This window comes from Sorex araneus, chromosome 7 (genome assembly GCF_027595985.1).
Source record: "Sorex araneus isolate mSorAra2 chromosome 7, mSorAra2.pri, whole genome shotgun sequence".
NCBI classification, from domain to species: Eukaryota; Metazoa; Chordata; class Mammalia; order Eulipotyphla; family Soricidae; genus Sorex; species Sorex araneus.
Window position 1 is genome coordinate 30015370 of NC_073308.1, and position 19957 is coordinate 30035326.

Genomic DNA, 19957 nt, shown 5'->3' on the forward strand with positions numbered 1-19957 from the left:
CCGTTCTTGAAAAATAAATATTTAGGCTAGAAGTGCTTCACATATTGAGCCTAAAATTTCTTCTGTTTTGTTGGAAAAAAATGAATACTCTGGCAAGGAAACTTCCCCTTTCCTACTTTCAGAGCTCATTGTTTTCCAGGGACGATTGTTTTCAATGAAATGTTTAAAGGGATTTAAAATGATGTGGTTTTGTTGAAATCAAGAATGAAATTTGCACAGATTTTAGATATGGGAGCAAATTAAGTCATGTGATGAGTATTAGACTGCTAATGATAAGGAACACGCTCCCCAAAGCCTCTTCTGTTTCTCCTAATCCCAAAGTTCAAAGTATATCTGGGATGGCTCTTACTCTAAAATGTCTGAGATTGGAGACAAGATATGTTCATATATAGTAGCTCATCACAAGCAGTAGGATGAGGAGTAATTTGATTGGTGGGATTTATGGGCATAAGGTATCATTTCACTGTACTATTGACGCCATCTTCTAAATATTTTAATCATTTCATTAGTACTTATTTGTCTTTGAATATTTTATTTTTTTATAGCAACAAATAAACTTAAGACATGTAGAAAAGAAAAATTGATTTCATTTCATCCTTTTAAGAATAACTTTAATCACAATGACAATGTAAATTGCACATGTAATGGTAAATCAGAAATAAAATTCTCAACCTGCATAAATGGAAACTGGGATCCTGAAATAATCTGCAAATGTGAGCTATTCTTGTTTAGTTTAAAAATATTTATTCTTTTTTCCTAAATTATGAAAATAAGATTTTGTTTCTTCTAAAAATAGCTACCAATTATTAAAGATAATTTCAAGTGGAATATAAATTAAAAATTAAGCAAAACAGTTTATAAATTTAATTATATAGTTATACCTATATGCATATGTTTTATATATATAAATGTTGTAAACTTCATAACAAGCATAAAACGTAGGCAGATTAATTATTCTTTTTTTATTGCTATTGTATTATTTATGACACAAACACAGCCTTTCACTAGACATCCTCGAATCTTTCTCCAGTCCTACCCTTTCACCCTTCCATGTCTTTTAATTCTATTATATGCCTACGTGTTAATTTTTGTTTAATGTTTCCCTTTTATGCTGGCTTTCTTACTGCATATATATGTAAAATCATACAATATTTTCCTTTCTATTTTAGACTTTTTTTGATGGAAAAATCCTTTTAAGTATCTTCCATTTTCCTGCAGGTGGGGGTTATAACTCTTGTTTGGAAATAATTTGTTTACGTATGTAAAAATAATGGTGTGTGAAACATTTCAGTAAGATTCTTAAGATTCTTCGAGTTAATAATTTTGTCTTCTTTGGAAAGGCGTGAGATTGTTTCATCATTTAGAAATTCTATCATAGTATTTGGAGGATGCTTCATACTGTTTTCAAAATTATTGCATCAATTTACATTTTAACTAGAAATATGCCTGGGTATCACTATCTTCATACGATTAATTTCTTCCTTTGACTTGTAGCTGGAATGAGTGCTTGTTATGAGTTTTATGTTCCTAAATGAGTGTATGTTATGTTACATGATATATCCTGGAGTTAGACATTTACTATCTCCAGTTTCATGCGTGCTAATGAAAACTGTGAATTCAGCATTTTCGGGGTGTTGGCCCTATCTGTGTCCATTAATTCAAATTCTTTCAACTCCTCATTTAAGGGTCTTCTATCTTTACTAACATTTTGTCTACTTCATGTGTCTAATGGCCAAAATAGAGTGTTTAAATCTACCACTCCTGTTTTGTTTCTGTCTGAGTGGTTCCTTAGGCCTGTGAAGAGAAGTTTGACCAAATTTGCTGTTCCTTTGTTTGGCACATACATGTTGATGAGAGTTAGTAGTTCTTTTTTTTTTTTAAAGTTTTATTGAATCACCATGTGGAGGGTTACATAGTTCTCAGGATTATGTCAGCTATACAATACTCAAACACCCTTTCCTTCACCAGTGCCCATATTTCATTACTGACCACCCCAGTATACCTACCACCCCCTCCCACCCCCCCAGTCCCTGCCCTTGTAAGTGATAAGTTTCACTTCGTTTACTCTTTATCTTGATTACATTCCATGTTTCAACACATAACTCACTATTGTTGCTGGGGTTTCCCGCCAAAAAGAAAAAGACAGTCCTATTGCCAAGGAAGCATTTGATAGTTCTCCATTGCTGAGAATGTAGAGATATTAAGTCCCGCTGTTTGTTACATAACTTTTCTTTTTTTCCCCCCTTGCCTCGAACCACCGAGTTCACGCCTGTTTAGTAATCGGCACGCTGCCTGACAAAGGGAAAAAAAAAAACGAAAAAGATGGTTATTTCCCGTCATCAGCCAGCGTGGGGCTCTGGCTTAGTTGATAGTCTAGTAGAATGTCTGCAAGCAGTTTCTGGAACCAAAAGTAGTGCGCTGGTATCGGCTCCGGCTCGAGATTCCACCAGCATCCCGCTGTTCCATGTACATAATTTTTCCCCTTATATTAGGCCCCGGGTACACCCTCGTCATCAGGCTGGGGGGGCCTCGGGGCCCACGCCCACGGTCAGCAGCAGGGCAGGTGCGGGGTGTCTGTGCCAGGCTGCCCCCTCCGGGCTGGGTCTCAGCTGCCGAAATACTCCTGCTGGAACCTCTGGAAGTCCTCCTCCGTGAACACCATGCCCTCCGCCTTCTTCTTCTTCGCTTTGACCACCGGCCGGTCACAAGCCTTGCGACCACGGTTCTGCCGCAGGATCTGCTGGGTGACAGTCTCGGCCACGGGGCTTCGCGCCTCCGTCAGGAGCTTCAGGTTCTCCCTGAGGTGGCCCCGACTCTGGCGTTTCTGGAACTCGGCCAGGTCTGTGTTTGCTTAATGGTCATCATACTATGGTTAACACCAAGCTGAGTTTCTTCCCGAGAAAGAGGGATATTTCTTCTCAGCCGGCGTGGGGATATGGCTTAGTTCAGTCTAGAGAGATGGCTACCACTTTGATTGCCTTCAATATTTCAGCGAAAGACTTACTATTCTTGTTAAGATCTCCCCCCAAAGTCCGACCCGTTAAAAAAGGAACCATTACATATTGCTGATGCTTAGATGACATTAGGTCTCGCAGCCACGGCCGTGGCCGTGCGGTTTTGGGTTTCTGTATAAAGTCCAGGGAAAGTACAACCAGAAATAACATCACTACAAACTTTTACCCTTTTATGGTGCTCATAAGATGGAGAAACCTAGAGAGAGCTGGCTCGGCTTCTCCATTTTGCACTCAGAAAGCCCCGGAACCTGTGCTGTGCTCAGGAGGAAGGGGTTGAGAGAGAGAGGTTAAGAAAATGGGGAATGCCTGGCTTCCACTGTCGCAGCCCAGCGTAGGGTCTCCGTTCCCATGCTGTAATTAGTTCAGTGGGCTGCTTGGAGTCCAAGGGCGCTCTTTTGGGCTCTTCCATCCTGTTCGATCGGCAGCGGCGCCAAAAGGGACGCACACGTGGGGCAAGTGGGTTTAAGTATCTGCGGTGGCGGAGGTCACCGCCCCCCGCCCCCCTGAGGTCTCCCACGTGCGCGTCCTGTTTCAGCTGGCTCAGCATCTCCATTTTTGCGCCCAGAAAGCCCTGGAACCTGCGCTGTGCTCAGGAGGAAGGGGTTGAGAGAGAGAGGTTAAGAAAATTAAGGAATGCCCGGCTTCCACTGTAGCAGCCCGGCTTAGGGTCTCCGTTCCCATACTGTAATTAGTTCAGTGGGCTGCTTGGAGTCCAAGTGCGCTCTTTTGGGCCCTTCCATCCGATCAGCAGTGGCGCCAAAAGGGCGAGAGTTAGTAGTTCTTGATCTTGTGTTACTTTAACCAAAGTGAAATGTCTGCCCCATCTCTAACTGCTTTCTTTATATTAAATACTATTTGGTTTGATATTAGTGTGATTATCAACTTTTTTTTGTTTACCATTTGCTTGAAACATTTTCCATCCTTTCACTCTGAACATGCATGTATGCTGTGAATTTAGGTGTATTTCCTCTAAGCAGCAAATACATTGATATAGTTTCCTGAATTAACCAGTTGTTCTGTGATTTCCTTCCCCCCAACACTTCATTTAAATACTGTGGCTTACAACGCCTTTCATGATGATTTGTTACAGTCCCACCAACAGTGTCACCTTCCCTCCACCATTGTCTCCATTTTCTCAACCATCCTTCAAGTCTGCCCCCATGGCAGGCCTACAGAAACTTATTTTATATTGCTTGATATCTATAAATGGCTGACAGAATGATCAACAAGTATTTCTTTAGATGAAAATTGCTGTATCTCCCATGTGGATTTAAGTCCTTGTCAGAGAGATTACTGAAGTTCTGCTACAAGTTAACCCTCTGTGTGAATGGTTTTGCAAGTTGAGGTTGGTTTCTACATCACATCTCATCCAATATGAGGTGATACTATTATACTGTATTGTCAGTGATGTCCATATCTCAAAATCCACAGTTTTGAACTGGTCAGTTCAACTGCTGTTAAATTTTTTTATTGATGAGTTTGCGTGGCAGTTGATGTGGTTTGTGAACTTGATTGCTGAGGCTTCTGAAAGTACAAGAAGGTGGGTGGAGGTTGCCTATTCTGATTCTGATAAGGGATGGAGACTTCAGCCACAGGGCCCTTAGGTACCTGTGGTTTCAGCCTGGGTAAATTCACTCTGACCTTCAGCAGTCCTAAGGTGATGGAATCTGACCAGGGCATGCTTGGCAGCTATGGGGGTGAAAACCAGTGGCAGCCGTAACTTTGTTTGGGCTGGCACCCTCTTCTAAGAGTGCCCCCACTCACAGAATGCCCCACTGTCTCAGCCAGACACAGGTGTCCAAGAAGTTTATGCAGCTAGTTGATCTTTTTCAAGGTTTACTTGTGACTCTCTGAATGATGAGCTTACAAGGGGCGGAGATGGTTTGTTGGCCAGACTCACTCTGTGATGTTCAAGGGAGAGTTTCATACATTATCATTCAGAGAAATTATTGATACAAATGATGCATTTTTAAAAATCATTCTTCTTTAATGATTTTGATTATTTTTGTCCTTAGATATTTGTGTTTTTGCAGGAGATCTTTCTATATTCATTACGGATCTGGATTAGATGTAGCAAATGTCTTGCACTCTTGTTTGTCTGAGAATGTTTTTATCATTTCCCATTTGAATGACAATTTTGCAGGGTAGAGAGCCTGAGGTTGAAGATTTTTTTCCAGTAGTGTTCTGAGTAGATCATCCCATTTTCTTCTTGCTTGTATAATTTCATACAAAAGATCTACTGTGAATTAGATCTTCTTTTGTATTTTAGATTTTGCTTCTCTCTTGACATTTTAAATACTATGTGTCTTTGCTCTTATGAGTTTTTTTTACAATATGTATTGGTGTTCTTATATTTGGAGACATTTCATTTGATATTCTTTGGACCTCTTAATTCTATGCATAGGTTGCATCATGATTGGGGAACTATTCAGCTTCTATCTCTCTCACTAACTTTGCTTCTCTTTCCAGGGTTCCTAAGGTTCAAATATTCTTCTTCTGATGTTATCCGGGAAGTATTTTAGATTTGATACCATGTTTAATTTGTTTTTCTTTTGGCTCTTCTTCTGTAATGCTCACTTGTGATTTGTCTTCACTGACAGGCTTCTATCTGAATTCTGTTGCTGCGAGTGGTTACTGACTTCTTGGTCTTTTTCCACTCCTCTTCAATATATTCTCTAAGATTTTACATCAGTTTTTCTTTGAGATTATTGAGTTTCTCTCTTAAGAGCATCTTTCATTTCCTCTGTCATAAAGGTCGTTCATCCTCAAATGGTGTCAAAATTTTTGTGTGTAAGTCAAAAATTGTAATAGACTTGATGATACCTCTGGACACATGTCCCCATGTGATTTCCAAACTAACTTCCTTGTTCTGTTTTGTGGGTGGGAACCATGGAGCTGCTAGCAAAGATTCAAGTCTTTGGTGATGACCACCCAGACTTCAGGGGTAGTTGCAGTTGCCGAATGAGGCTGGATCAGCAGGACTAGGATTCTGTGGTACAGAAAATGAATGAATGTGAGGTTGGTCCCACCACGTAAATGGAAGCAGTGTCAGGGTGTTCTGATTCTCCCATGTGTCCCTGTTGTTTTCCAGCAGGTGTGTAAAGGTGTGAGGAAGGGGACAAATAGATGTTTCAAGGCTGCATAAGCAGCTACACAGTTTCTTTGTGAAATGGAGGAGACCACACTGAGCTGAAGCCCTACCAGCTCCTCTGGCCCAGAGAATGTGGACCCATATTAATATAATTTTTCATACTTCTTTTCTTCAAAACTCTTCTGTTCTCATTTAATGTTGCTGATTATTTTTAAGAAATATTATTTTCTGTTATAAAGACATTCCCAAGAAATAGTAAGTATTTAGCATCTAGTGTCAGTTGAAATAACTGTATATCCTTGAAGCTGGAGCAATAGCACAGTTGGCAGGGCATTTGCCTTGCACATGGCCGACACATTTTCAATTCGCAGCATTCCATATGATCCCCTGAGCACTTCCAGGGTAATTCTTGAGTGCATAGCCAGGAATAATCCTTATGCATTCCTGGGTGTGACCCAAAAAAGAAAAAAAAACACCAAAAATATATCTCCACCCCCCTCCTAAGAAAATGCCTGTCTATCCTCATCCCATTCTCTAAATTAAGAAACAAGAGAAATATAAGGACACTTGTCATTTTGAAATCTCACAAATCTGGAATGATAAGCAAGTTCTTAAGTAAATTCTCAGGAATTTAGTAGTAGAAAATAATTTAAATAAATAAAATTAACATGATGGCAGAACACACTGAAATCTATGGGTATAGTGTAAGCAAAGGTTATCTATAGCTTTAAAACAGACATGGGAAAACAAGGAACAAAGTTAAGGCAAGATTGCAATCTAATGCCTAGAAAATCAAAAGGACACAAATGCTAAATAGAAATAAATTGACACAAGTATTTAAAACAATTAAACAGGTGATATATAAAATGATGAGAGATTTGATGGTTGGTCCAACAAATGGCATAACTACCAAGGCGCAGTGCAGAATGAGAAGTTGTTCCTTGTGAACACCTTGAAAAGAAAACTCCACCAAGATATTAATATCAGAAATAACAAAGTAGTTTTGGGGGGAGTTGGGCCACAGCCAGGTAGAGTGCTGCCTCTGCACTCAGAGATTTATTCCTGGAAGGATCAGGGGTCCACATGAGGCTCTGATGATTGAACCTGGATCAGCACATACATGACAAGTGTTTGTGTATTATGCTCTGCCCAGCCACAGGAAAAATATTTTGGTTAGCTTCAAAGTTATAACTCTGATGATGTTAATATTTATGAATAAACTATACTTAGTCAGTTAATTATTTTTTTTGAATTGAATATGCCATTTTGGAAAATTGAGAAGTCTTTTAATTTTCACTCTATGTATTTCAATATAGCTTTGAATGAAATCAAGATTTCCTATGAAAGAAGAGAGCAAAACTCAAAGAGCAATAGTGGAATTAAAAATTTTCTAGGTACAAACATCCAGGATCCTTCTCATTTGAAGAGGTCTTCAGAATATGTGCTCCTAAGTTATAGCTGAGATATGTTTTATAGGAACTCATGATTATATGATTATAGAGGAATCTTTTAAATTCTGCTGCTCTTCAAACTAATACCAGACTGATGATCTGTTAACCAGGTGCGTTTTGTCAAGTTATAAGTTTCTTTCTAGACCGTGCAAAAGAACAGTTATTTTGCCTCTAGGGAAGTTTAACATTTTTAATCTTATAACTAGGGATCATATTTCCTTCTTATCTTGGCATAAAAACTTGTTTGCATGTTTTATTATCTTCTAAATAGATTCTTTTTCTGATAAATCAGCATCCCTTGGTAGACTATATTGAAAAGTTTTCGTTCTTTTAAAAAGTTACTTTCGGTAGGGCTGGAGTGATAGCACCTGGTAGGGCATTTGTAGGGCATTTGCGTACAAATTGAACCCGCATGGCTGACCCGGTTTCGATTCCCAGCATCCCATATGGTGTCTGAGCACCACCAGGAGTAATTACTGAGTAGAGCCAGGAGTAACCCCTGAGCAATGCTGGGTGTGACCCACCCCCCAATAAAAAGCAAAAGTAAAATTTAAAAAAAAGTTGCTTTTGGCCCACACACCAGAGGTGCTCAGGGACGATTCCCAGGTCCTGTGTATTAACAGTTGCTCCTGAATGTGCTCAGGGGACCATGTGGTGCCACGGAGTGAACCTTGGCCTTCCCGAAGCAGCATGAACTCCAGTCCTTTGACTTATTCCTTCCCCCGCCTTTAAGATGGTTTTAATCCAATCCTTAAGCATTGTTGTAGTCATATATGTATATAGACTTGTTTAAAACCCTAGATCAATATTTATTGTCTATAAAAGAATCTGTAATAGGTATAAAATTTAAAAAAAATTGAAGATTATTAAATCTGCCCACAAATGTATAAAAGTACAAACCTCCAGGGCCTGGAGTGATAGCTCAGGGGGTAGGGCGTTTGCCTTGCACGATGCTGACCCGGGTTTGATTCCCAGTGTCCCATATGGTTCTCCAGCACACCAGGAGTAATTCCTGAATGCAGAGCCAGGGATAACGCCTGTGCATCTCTGGGTGTGACAAGAAAAGCTAAAAACAAATAGTGAAAATGTCCAAAATCATGACATATTATACATAGAGCATATAATCACATAGTCATTATGATACTTTATTTCTGAATTTTGCATTTCTTGAATTATTTTTGTCATCTTTTAACCTGATTTTTAGCAAGAAATTTAATTTTAATAATTTTAGGTAAAACAATACAGGTCTGCCCACCTCCACCTCAGATTCCCAATAGTCAAATTATGACGACCACAGTCAATTACCGGGATGGAGAAAGAATATCAATTCTCTGCCAAGAAAATTATGTAATGCAGGAATCAGAAGAAATGGAGTGCAAAAATGGAACCTGGCAGTCAATACCACGCTGTGTAGGTCAGTATTGTCTAGTTTGCAACAATTATTCCTTAATTGTTAAATGAAAGTAGTGAAACTTGTTCATTGATTTTCTCATAAAATTGCAAATTACCAATACAAGCAAACAGATCAATTAAACATTTTCTATTTTCCCTGAGAAACAAATGGGAAAAAATGGAGGTTAGTATGTAAAACAGCTACAAGTTTTACTTATGACTATTTTTACTCCTCAAAAAAAAATGGGGACGTTGGTTAGGGCACGTTGAACATATATGTGAGATTTGCTTTATGTTTTTTGACCTTGTAATTTATTTTTGTTCACGTTTCCCTCAGATAAAATGCCAGTGTTGGATTGTTTTTTTTCATTTTCATATTTTACGTTATACCAAATTTATACAAAACATTTTCTTTTGGATCTCTGTTGTTCCTCTAGAAAAACTTCCATGTTGTCAGCCACCTCAGATTGAACATGGAAGCACTACATCCGCTAGGTATTCACTGGGGCCCGAAGTTTCCCCACATGGCACCATGCTGAATTACACTTGTCAAGCTGGCTTTTTTTTTTTTTTTGCTTTTGGCGATGCTCAGGGGTTACTCCTGACTCTGCACTCAGGAATCACCCCTGGCAGTGCTCAGAGGACCATATGGGATGCTGGGAATCGAACCCGGGTCTGCTGCATGCAAGGCAAACGCCCTACCCGCTGGGCTATCGCTCCAGCCCCAAGCTGGCTTTAAGATATTTGAAAAAGACAACAAGATAACGTGCTCCATGGGACACTGGAGTATTCCACCTCGGTGTGTAGATGAGCATAGTGCAACAACTAATTATTTTCACTAAAATTTGTAAAAAGAATCAATTCCCATCAAAATAATATGGGAGAACTATTCTGATTTATAAATTTACATTCTTTGGCATGTTGGACAGGATTTTTGCACTCTGGCAAACAATTTTGGTATGATCAAATCAATCTACTATAGCAATTATATAGGCTCATTCTTAATATCACTTGTAATTCTGGCATTTTTTGTATTGTAACTCAGGGTAGAGTGAAGTTAAGTTTACCACTTCATATACCGTGCTTCTGAATACATATAAGTACTTTAGGGAACTATGCAGTGTTTGCTAGAATGTAGTGATTACTTTTCAGCATGAAGGTACAATTAAAAATAAATTGGAATAAATCAATAGCAATAAAATCTTAGAGATCCCATGCAAATTGTAGTATATTTTTTTATGAAACCAGATACTTCATTTTATTCTATGAAATTGGATTATCTCTTAAATTTGCCAATCTTTGAGTAGTGTATGAAATATTCACCTTCAAAGGCTTAGATTGATGATCACTATTCATTGACAGTTTAAGTAGGATGGTTTAGGTCCTTCCCTCACGTCTTGGTCTCATCCTTTTACCTACTTGTGGCGTGACTCAACCTGTTTATCCCATATCTCCCAGTGTCCAAACACCATATCCTGTCGACCATTATACTTGATCTAGAGTCTAGCTTCTGGGTTTGAGATCAGTGACTGGAGCCTGACATCTGTGTCTCCTTGCTGGTGACAGCAGCTCCGTCTTCTTTCACTGGGGTCTTGCATCTCCTCAGCTCTTTGACCCATGAGTTTGCTTTCTTCTTGGGCCCTGTGCCACTTTCCTGCCGTCCACCCAGGCACAGAGGAGGGGTCAACGAGGCTGATACCAGCCATAAACCCTCTGATGTCACATTGTTTTCCACTCCCCCAACCACTTTTATTTTTTATTTCACTGGCTACCTCTTCAGTTGGTAAAATTTAAAAGACCAATTAAAGTTTAAGGAGATAATTTCACCACATAATCACGAGATGATGTGGTGCCCTTCGCCTTTCCTCCACTTCCACTGTAACAGATGTCTTTTGTTCTGCACAATTGGTTTATGAAAAATATATATTTTTCTGCCTTTTAGGCCACACCTTGCGGATTGGGGCTACCATATATCATGCTGGGGATTGAAACTGGGTCAGCTGTGTGCAAAGTAAACATCCTACTCTCTATACAAACACTCCACTCCCATGAAAAAATACTTGCAATAGTAGAGTCCCTAAAGCAAACATATTCGCTAATACTCTATCTGCTTTTATGCATGCTGAAAGGAAATGGTCATAAGCATGACAATTTATAAATTGAAAGTTCTTCATTGAATCTTTTCCATCATGTAACATTATGACTATATTGTGTACGTTACAGTTTTACCCATTTATTTTTTATCCTAAACATTTGTTCTTTCTCTCCTAGTAAATGTAATGGATATTACCATGAAATCAATAAGTTTTAATGAACCAAATATTTTTTTCTGACGCTGTAGGAAAGTGTGGTCCCCCTCCACCGATAGCAAATGGAGATACTATTTCACAGCAAGATAAGGAATATGCTCCAGAATCAAGAGTTGAGTACCAGTGCCAATCCCTTTATACACTCGAAGGAAACAGGACTATAGTATGCCGCAATGGGCAGTGGTCAGAACCACCCAAATGCATAGGTAAGTATTTTAATATGCCTGGGTCTGGAGCGATAGTACAGCGGGTAGGGCATTTGCCTTATACGCAGCCATTTCGGGTAAGACTCCCAGCATCCCACATGGTCTCCGGAGCACCTCTAGGAATAATTACTGAGTGCAAAGCCAGCAGTAACCCCTGTGCATTGCTAGGTGTGACCCAAAAAAAGGAAAAAAGAAAGTATTTAATTTTAATTATTTATTTTTTTAAAAATTATATTAATATGCTGAAGGAGTCAAGGAAAATGATAGGATCTAAATGACAGTTTGATGTTTAGGGAAAAAAGTTGACGGATTTGGCTCGGATCCCCCCGAGGCGACGGTCTGGGGCCCCGGAGACCCCAGATCCCTCCGTCTTGGGCCTCTCAGTCTCCCTGCCAGGGGGCCTGACCCCTCCCATCTCTACCAGGTTGTAAGGGGCGTGTCTACTCTTAAGGGGCGTGGCCTCAAATGGGGCGTGGCTCCTTCTGGAGTGGCAGCTGCTTATGCGGCCAAAGATATATTTCCCACTCAATGCATTGTGCTCTGGCCATAATCGATAGAATCTATCCCTCTGAAGAATACCCTGGTCATCTTAGTCACTATATGTTAATTGTCAACTGACCTAGCCTATCCTCATTTCACAAAAACTGTTAATGAACTCATCGAGCCGCGCATAGAGTCCTTTTTAAAAAGATCATAGCCCCACGCTTTCTCTTGAGACCCCTCTCAAGCTAAGGAGAGCGCCAAATAGTAAAACCCATATCAACATGAAGAAACAGGGAAAATCCCCACCACCAGCAGAGATGGAAGGGAGGATCTCTGCAACCCCAGCAATGACTCCCCAGAAATACAGTCTCCTCTGATAAAGAATTCAGAGAGGAAATCGTGAAGATGGTTGAAGAACTCAAAGCAACTATGGATCGAACCTCCAATAAATTAAGGGAGGATATGGATGCAGCATTGGAACGATCCACCAAGATAATCCAGGAAGAAATAAGAGCAGAAATTTCAAAGCTATGAACAGAAATGAGAGCAGAAATTTCGAAGCTACGAACAGAAGTGACACAATTAAAGGAATCGGTAGATGAAATAAAAAACTCAGTAGGAGCCCTTAACAGTAGCATGACTGCTGCCGAGGAAAGAATCAGTGATCTTGAAGACGAGCTGCAGAAAGCATATAGGCAAAAAAAATAATGGCAAAAGACCTCAAAATGGCTCTAGAGTGAATTAGAGTCCTAGGGGATGACCTCAAGAGAAACAACATAAGAATCATTGGAGTACCAGAACCACAGGGGACCAAACTTAATGAAAAAAAAAAACACAATTAAAGACATCATTGCTAAGAAATTCCCAGAGCTAGAAAATATGGACATCCAGATCCAAGGAATCCGAAGGGTACCAGCTAAAAGGGAAACAAATAAAAAATCCCCAAGGCATATCATACTCAGAATGATGGATGCTATGGATAGAGACACAATACTGCAAGCAGCAAGATCAAAGAAGGAGATCATATACAAAGGATCACCCCTTAGATTCACAGCAGACCTATCAGAAGAAACCTTCCAAGCCCGAAGACAATGGTGGGATATAGTGAAAAAACTCAATGAAATGAATGCCTCACCAAGAATACTTTACCCGGCTAAACTCTAAATTGAACTTGAAGGAACTATACACTATTTCAGGGAGAAATAACAGCTCAGGAACTTCATAGACGCAAGACCAAATTTAAAAGAAGGACTGAAAGGGCTACTATAAGACAAGGAAAAAGACCTAAAAGAACAACAAACCCTACAGAAAAATGGCACAAAATCCCATGACAATAATTTCTCTTCATGTTAAAGGTCTAAATGCACCAATCAAGAGGCACAGAGTGGCAAAACGGATTCAGAAACTAAACCCAACTTTCTGCTGCCTACAAGAAACACATCTGAATGTCAGAACAAACACAGACTCAAAATCAAAGGGTGGAAAACAATCCTGCAAGCAAACAGTTCCCTCAAAAAAGCGGGGGTGGCCATACTAGTATCTGAAAACATAGATTTCAGGCTGCAAAAGATTAGAAGGGACAGCGAAGGTCATTTCCTATTCATCAAAGGATATGTACAACAGGAAGAAATCACACTATTAAACGTAAATGCACCTAATGAATGACCAGCTAAATACTTAAAAGAACTCCTAACAGAATTTAAGGAGGACATAACTAGCAACACGATAGTAGTAGGAGACTTCAACACTGCCTTATCACCTCTGGATAGATTGACAAGAACAACACTCAGCAAGGAAACAATGGCCCTGAAGGAAGAAATGGAGGAGACAGAGCTAATAGACCTATACAGGGCTATATACCCCAAAAAGAAAGAATACACATTCTTTTCCAGAGCACATGGATCACTTTCCAAAATAGACCACGTTCTGGGTCACAAATTATACCTTAATAGAATCGGGAAGATAGAAATTGTATCAACTATCTTCTCAGACCATGATGCACTGAAGATGGAAATTAATCATGCACAGATGCGGAGAACCAAAACAAACACTTGGAAATTAAACAACTCACTATTGAACAATGAGTGGGTCACGAAGGAAATCAAGGAAGAAATCAAAAAAATACCTTGAAACAAATGAGAATGAAGACACAAGCTACCAGAACCTATGGGACGCAGCTAAAGCTGTATTAAGGGGAAATTTTATAGCTCTGCAAGTTTTCCTCAGAAAGGAATAAAGGGCCTATATAGATAGCTTGACTTTGCAGCTCAAGATCTTAAAAAAGGACCAGCAAAAGGAACCCAAACCAGATCGAAGGAAAGAAATAATAAAACTTAGAGCAAAATTAACGATATGGAAACCGAAAAACAATCCGAAAGATCAATGAAACAAAGAGCTGGTTCTTCAAGAAAATAAATAAGATTGATAAACCATTAGCAAGCCTCACAAAGAAAGAAAGAGAGAAAACCCTAATAAACCGAATCAGAAATGAAAAGCGGGACATCACAACAGAAACCAAGGAGATTCAAAAGATCATCAGAGACTACTTTGAAAGTCTATATGCCACTAAACAAGTGAACCTAAAAGAAATGGACAAATTCCTTGATTCCTACAATCTCCCAAGACTGAACCAAGAAGACTTGAAATACCTGAATAGGCCCATAAATATCAAGGAAATTGAAACTAATCAAAAGTCTCCCCAATAACAAAAGCACAGGTCCAGATGGATTCACTGGCGAATTCTTCCAAACATTTAAAGAAGACTTGTTGCCAGTTCTCCTCAAGCTTTTCCAGGAAATCGAAAAAACAGGAACCCTTCCGAACAGTTTCTATGAGGCACATCTCCCTAATACCAAAAGCAAACAAAGACACCACTAACAAAGAAAACTATAGACCAATATCCTTGATGAACACCGATGCGAAGATCCTCAACAAAATACTAGCAAATAGAATCCAACAACTCATCAAAAGTATCATACACCACGACCAAGTGGGATTCATCCCAGGGATGCAAGGATGGTTTAACATTCGGAAATCAATCAACATAATCCATCATATCAACAAAAGTAAAGATAAAAACCATATGATCATATCAATAGATGCAGAGAAAGCATTTGACAAGATCCAACACCCATTCATGATAAAAACTCTCACCAAAATGGGTTTTGGAGGAACTTTCCTCAAGATAGTCAAAGCCATCTACCACGAACCTATGGCAAGCATTATCATCAATGGAGAAAAACTAAGGGCTTTTCCTCTAAGATCGGGGACAAGACAAGGATGTCCACTCTCACCACTTCTCTTTAATATAGTTCTGGAAGTATTAGCAATAGCCATCAGGCAATAAAAAGATATTAAGGGGATTCAGATCGGAAAGGAAGAAATCAAGCTCTCGCTATTCGCACAGGATATGATACTATACCTACAGAAGCCTAAAAGCTCTAGTAAGAAACTCTTAGAAATAATTGGCCTGTACAGTAAAGTCGCAGGCTATAAAATCAATACCCAAAAATCCATGGCCTTCCTATATGCAAACAATGAGACAGAAGAAAGAGACATGAAAAAAGCAATCCCATTCACAATCGTGCCCCAGAAAATCAAATAACTTGGAATCAGCTAAACTAAAGAAGTAAAGGACCTCTACAAAGAAAACTATAAAACTCTACTCCATGAAATAAAAGAGGACATGAGGAAATGGAAACATATCCCCTGCTCATGGATAGGGAGAATAAACATTGTCAAATACTCCCCAAAGCATTATACAGATTTAACGCGGTCCCTATAAGGATACCCATGTCATTCTTCAAAGAAACGGATCAAGCAATCCTGAAATTCATATGGAACAACAAACGCCCACGGATAGCTAAAATAATTCTTGGTAAAAAAATGATGGGAGGCATCACCCTCCCTAACCTTAAACTCTACTACAAAGCGGTAACAATTAAAACAGCATGGTATTGGAACAAAGGCAGAGTCGAAGACCAATGGAACAGGGTGGAATATCCCTACACACAACCTCAAGTGTATGATCATCTAATCTTTGATAAGGGAGCAAGATATGTGAAGTGGAGGAAAGAAAGCCTCTTTAACAAATGGTGCTGGCACAACTGGACAACCACATGCAAAAGAATTGGCTTAGACCTCGACTTGACACCATGCACAAAAGTCAGATCAAAATAGATTAAAGACCTCCTCAACATCAGACCACAAACCATAAGTTACATTGAAGACAAGGTCGGCAAAACCCTCCACGATATTGAAGATAAAGTTATCTTCAAAGATGACACGGAACTAAGCAATCTAGCAAAAACAGAGATCTACAAATGGGACTACATTAAGCTAAAAGCTTCTGCACCGCAAAAGATACAGTGACCAGAAGACAACGACTGTCTACAGAATGGGAAAGGATATTTACACAATACCCACCAGATAAGGGGTTGATATCAATGGTATATAAAGCACTGGTTGAACTCTACAAGAAGAAAACATCCAACCCCATCAAAAAATGGGGCGAAGAAATGAACAGAAACTTCCCCAAGGAAGAGATACGAATGGCCAAAAGCACATGAAAAAGTGCTCTACATCACTAATCATCAGAGAGTTGCAGATCAAAAAAAAACATGAGATACCACCTCACACCACAGACACTAGCACACATCCAAAAGAACAAAAGCAACCACTGTTGGAGAGGATGTGGGGAGAAAGGGACTCTTCTACACTGCTGGTGGGAATGCCGGCTAGTTCAGCCCTTTTGGAAAACAATATGGACGATTCTCAAAAACCTAGAGGTTGAGCTCCCATTTGACCCAGCAATACCACTGCTGGGAATATATCCCAGAGGAGCAAAAAAGTATAGTCGAAATGACGTCTGCACTTATATGTTCATCGCAGCACTGTTTACAATAGCCAGAATCTGGAAAAAACCTGAATGCCCTAGAACAGATGACTGGTTGAAGAAACTTTGGTACATCTATACAATGGAATACTATGCAGCTGTTAGAAAAAATGAGGTCATGAAGTTTGCATATAAGTGGATCAGCATGGAAAGTATCATGCTAAGTGAAATGAGTCAGAAAGAGAGAGACAGACATAGAAAGATTGCACTCATCTGTGGAATATGGAATAATAGACTAGGAGACTAACACCCAAGAATAGTAGAAATAAGTACCAGGAGGTTGACTCCATTGCTTGGAGGCTGGTCTCTCACTCTGGGCAACTCAGAGAAGGGAACACCAAGTAAAATGTGGTCGGAGTTCATGCGGGGGAAGGGTGATGTGTGCCGAATGTAGACTAGAGACTGAACAGAATGGCCACTGACACCTTTATTGCAAACCACAATACCTAATCAGAGAGAGAGAACAAAAGGGAATACCCTGCCATAGTGGCAGTGTGGGGTGTGGGGGGAGACGGGACAGGGGAGTGTGGGAGAGATGCTGGGTCTACTGGTGGTAGAGAATGGGCACTGGTGAAGGGATGGGTTCTCGAACTTTGTATGGGGGAAACATGAGCACAATAATGTATAATTCATTTCAATTCTTGATGTAATTTTATTAGATCAATAAAGTCCAGATAAAAAAAATAAAATAAAAACACATCATGTTTTAAGTATGAGGTGATTTGGTATCTGGTGAAATGATATTTCTAAACTCCTGAATTAATTCTTTAGTAGTATCTAATCATTTTGCATTTTTAATTCCAAGCTCAGACCTCTTAACTCATTAAAATATACAAATAAATTTATTTTTTTTATTTAAAAAAAAGTTCACGGATTCACAAATCTTACTTTCTAAATGACTACAAAACATAAATATAAAAGGAAATAAAATTTGAATACTCCTTGTTTGAAGCACAACAATGAAACTTCCTTTAACATAGGCTCTTAATATGATAAATGACATTAGAAAGCTTTCACTATAACTCTTAATTTTCACACTTTAAACATTTTAAATTCACATGATGAGTTTTCAATATTTTGATTTGTCAAAAAATTGGTATCAAATTCTTGGATGAGTGTAGGAAACTCTGCTTGAAAATCTGACATTTGTGAGTAGTATTTGTATACATTTAAAGTTTATAATTTTTCCTTTTCAGATCCCTGCGTAATATCAGAAGACATCTTGAATAAACATAATATAGTGTTCCGATGGGTGGATAAAAAGAAACTTTATCTTGAGTCAGGGAACAAGGTTGAATTTTATTGTAAAAGGGGATATCGTAGATTGTCACCACCTGAATCATTTCGAACAACCTGTCGAGATGGAAAAGTAGCATATCCCACTTGTGGGTAAATTAATATTTCTAATGCAATCGGAAACTTAAAATATATACATTTGTTTTGAATATTCATTTATAATCCATTCTTCTCAATTCATTCTTAATGTTTAAACTTTGTTCATAGTTAGCAAGCTGTCAGTGTCACTGTCATCCCGTTGCTAATCGTTTGGTTCAAGCGGGCACCAGTTACATCTCTCATTGAGAGACTTATTGTTACTGTTTTTGGCATTAGCAAGTTAGGTACACATTATGTTGATGATGCAGTTTTAATCTGAGAGATCCGTGAATTACATTTTAAAGGTAACACATTAAAAGTTTGTAAAAAATAATGTGTGCATCCTATTTGTTAAATGTCTCTATTTTGAAATTTGACGTAGAAGCTTTTCTGCCTACTTCTTCCTGTCATTCTGCTAATATTGTTCCACCTCTTTCTAGAACTCCCAGGGATTTCTGAGACTCTATTTCAAAGAAACTGTAGAAATAATCATGCTTTCAAAATAATGCCAATTACAAACACTTAAAACTCAGGCAAAATTAAATGTCTATGAGAAGAACAAAATAGAACTAGCTCACTTTTATTCGTTTGTGACTAGATTCCAATTCCAAAATCATGCAATAATCTTCACACTTTTGTTGATACATGACTAATTTGAAATTTTAAAATAATGCTGATGATTAGAAGAGTGGGAAAGAACCTGAGATACAAGAGTTAGGTATCATATATAACACTTGAACTTTTATAGAAGCGGATTGGTGTAGTCATTATGAAAAGTCATAATTCATGAAAATGAAAAGTCTCATATAGTATTCTCACTTGGGTACTTACTAAAAGGGGACTAAACACTAAGTCGAAGAAAATAAACATAGTCATGTTCAAAGCATTATTATGTACAAGAGTGGACTGGGGAAAACAGAAGTTCCCATTGACGTGCGATTGGATAGGGAACATACTGCTTCTATTCTCAATGAAATATTTCAACATAATGAGATATTGCCACTTTTGAGCACATGAATGACTGTGATTTATTAAACTAATCCAATGGAGAAAGATAAGTAATGCATGATTTCATTCATATGTGGTTCATAAATGAAATGGATTAAATTATGTACAAAAGGATATATAAACTATAAGCTTGTAGACTATTTGCAAACTATTAAAAAAAACAACTTAGAAACTATAAAATCTTCTAGCGTTTATGTTTGGAATAATGGGAAAGGGACGGCTGGGATATTTCAGGAGTTTCAAGACATTGCCTGATCTGGTCGAATCTTTATCAGCTTGTGACTCCTGAGCCCTGTTAGATGTCGGCCCAGAGAACTGGATTACTTAGCAGAATGTGACTCTGGAGCCAAGGAGCACTGGCAGGGTAGCTCAGGTGATTTCCAGCAATGCATGGCCTCAAGTGAACTGTTAGCAAGGTTGGCAGAGTAAGTACAGAAGTGGCTTTGGAGACTCTGAGCAACATTTGGTAGCACCACTATGTCTGCCCCCCAAGGAAAGTGGAAGGCAAAGGAGGAGGTTACACTGTGCAAAATCTGTTAGTTATTTCTAAAAGGCTAGAAATGCACTCCATGGTGAACTTCTGTATTGAGTTATAATGACACACCTGAAACTTACACAAAGTTTATGCAGTGCTACTTCCATTTGTGAAGAATTGGGAACCCAGGGTGTGTGTTTGGGGAGGGGTGCATGTTATGTCCATGTGACTATTCTTCACAAATCAATGAATCAAGGAAT

General features: G+C 38.9%; 3 protein-coding genes across 3 annotated transcripts in view; 2 read left to right on the forward strand and 1 right to left on the reverse strand.

The window, feature by feature from the left end:
• Window positions 1-10937, forward strand: part of LOC129406436 (complement factor H-like) — a 37013-nt gene extending 26076 nt beyond the window's left edge. Inside the window, exons 5-6 of the mRNA XM_055144200.1 lie at window positions 8788-8970; window positions 10891-10937. Of these exons, the coding sequence (XP_055000175.1) occupies window positions 8788-8970; window positions 10891-10937 (230 nt within the window). The remainder of the gene's footprint in view (window positions 1-8787; window positions 8971-10890) is intronic.
• LOC129406533 (active regulator of SIRT1-like) lies at window positions 2490-3567 on the reverse strand. Its single transcript, XM_055144692.1, has 2 exons — window positions 3462-3567; window positions 2490-2850 (listed from the first exon to the last, which is right to left on the reverse strand). The coding sequence occupies exons 1-2, from the start codon at window positions 3565-3567 to the stop codon at window positions 2606-2608; spliced, it is 351 nt and encodes a 116-aa protein (XP_055000667.1). The 3' UTR covers window positions 2490-2605.
• A 321-nt stretch (window positions 10938-11258) lies between the features above and the next one.
• Window positions 11259-18233, forward strand: LOC129406437 (complement factor H-related protein 1-like). The gene is made up of 2 exons (XM_055144201.1): window positions 11259-11463; window positions 18037-18233. The coding sequence occupies exons 1-2, from the start codon at window positions 11259-11261 to the stop codon at window positions 18231-18233; spliced, it is 402 nt and encodes a 133-aa protein (XP_055000176.1).
• Window positions 18234-19957: the final 1724 nt, after the last annotated feature.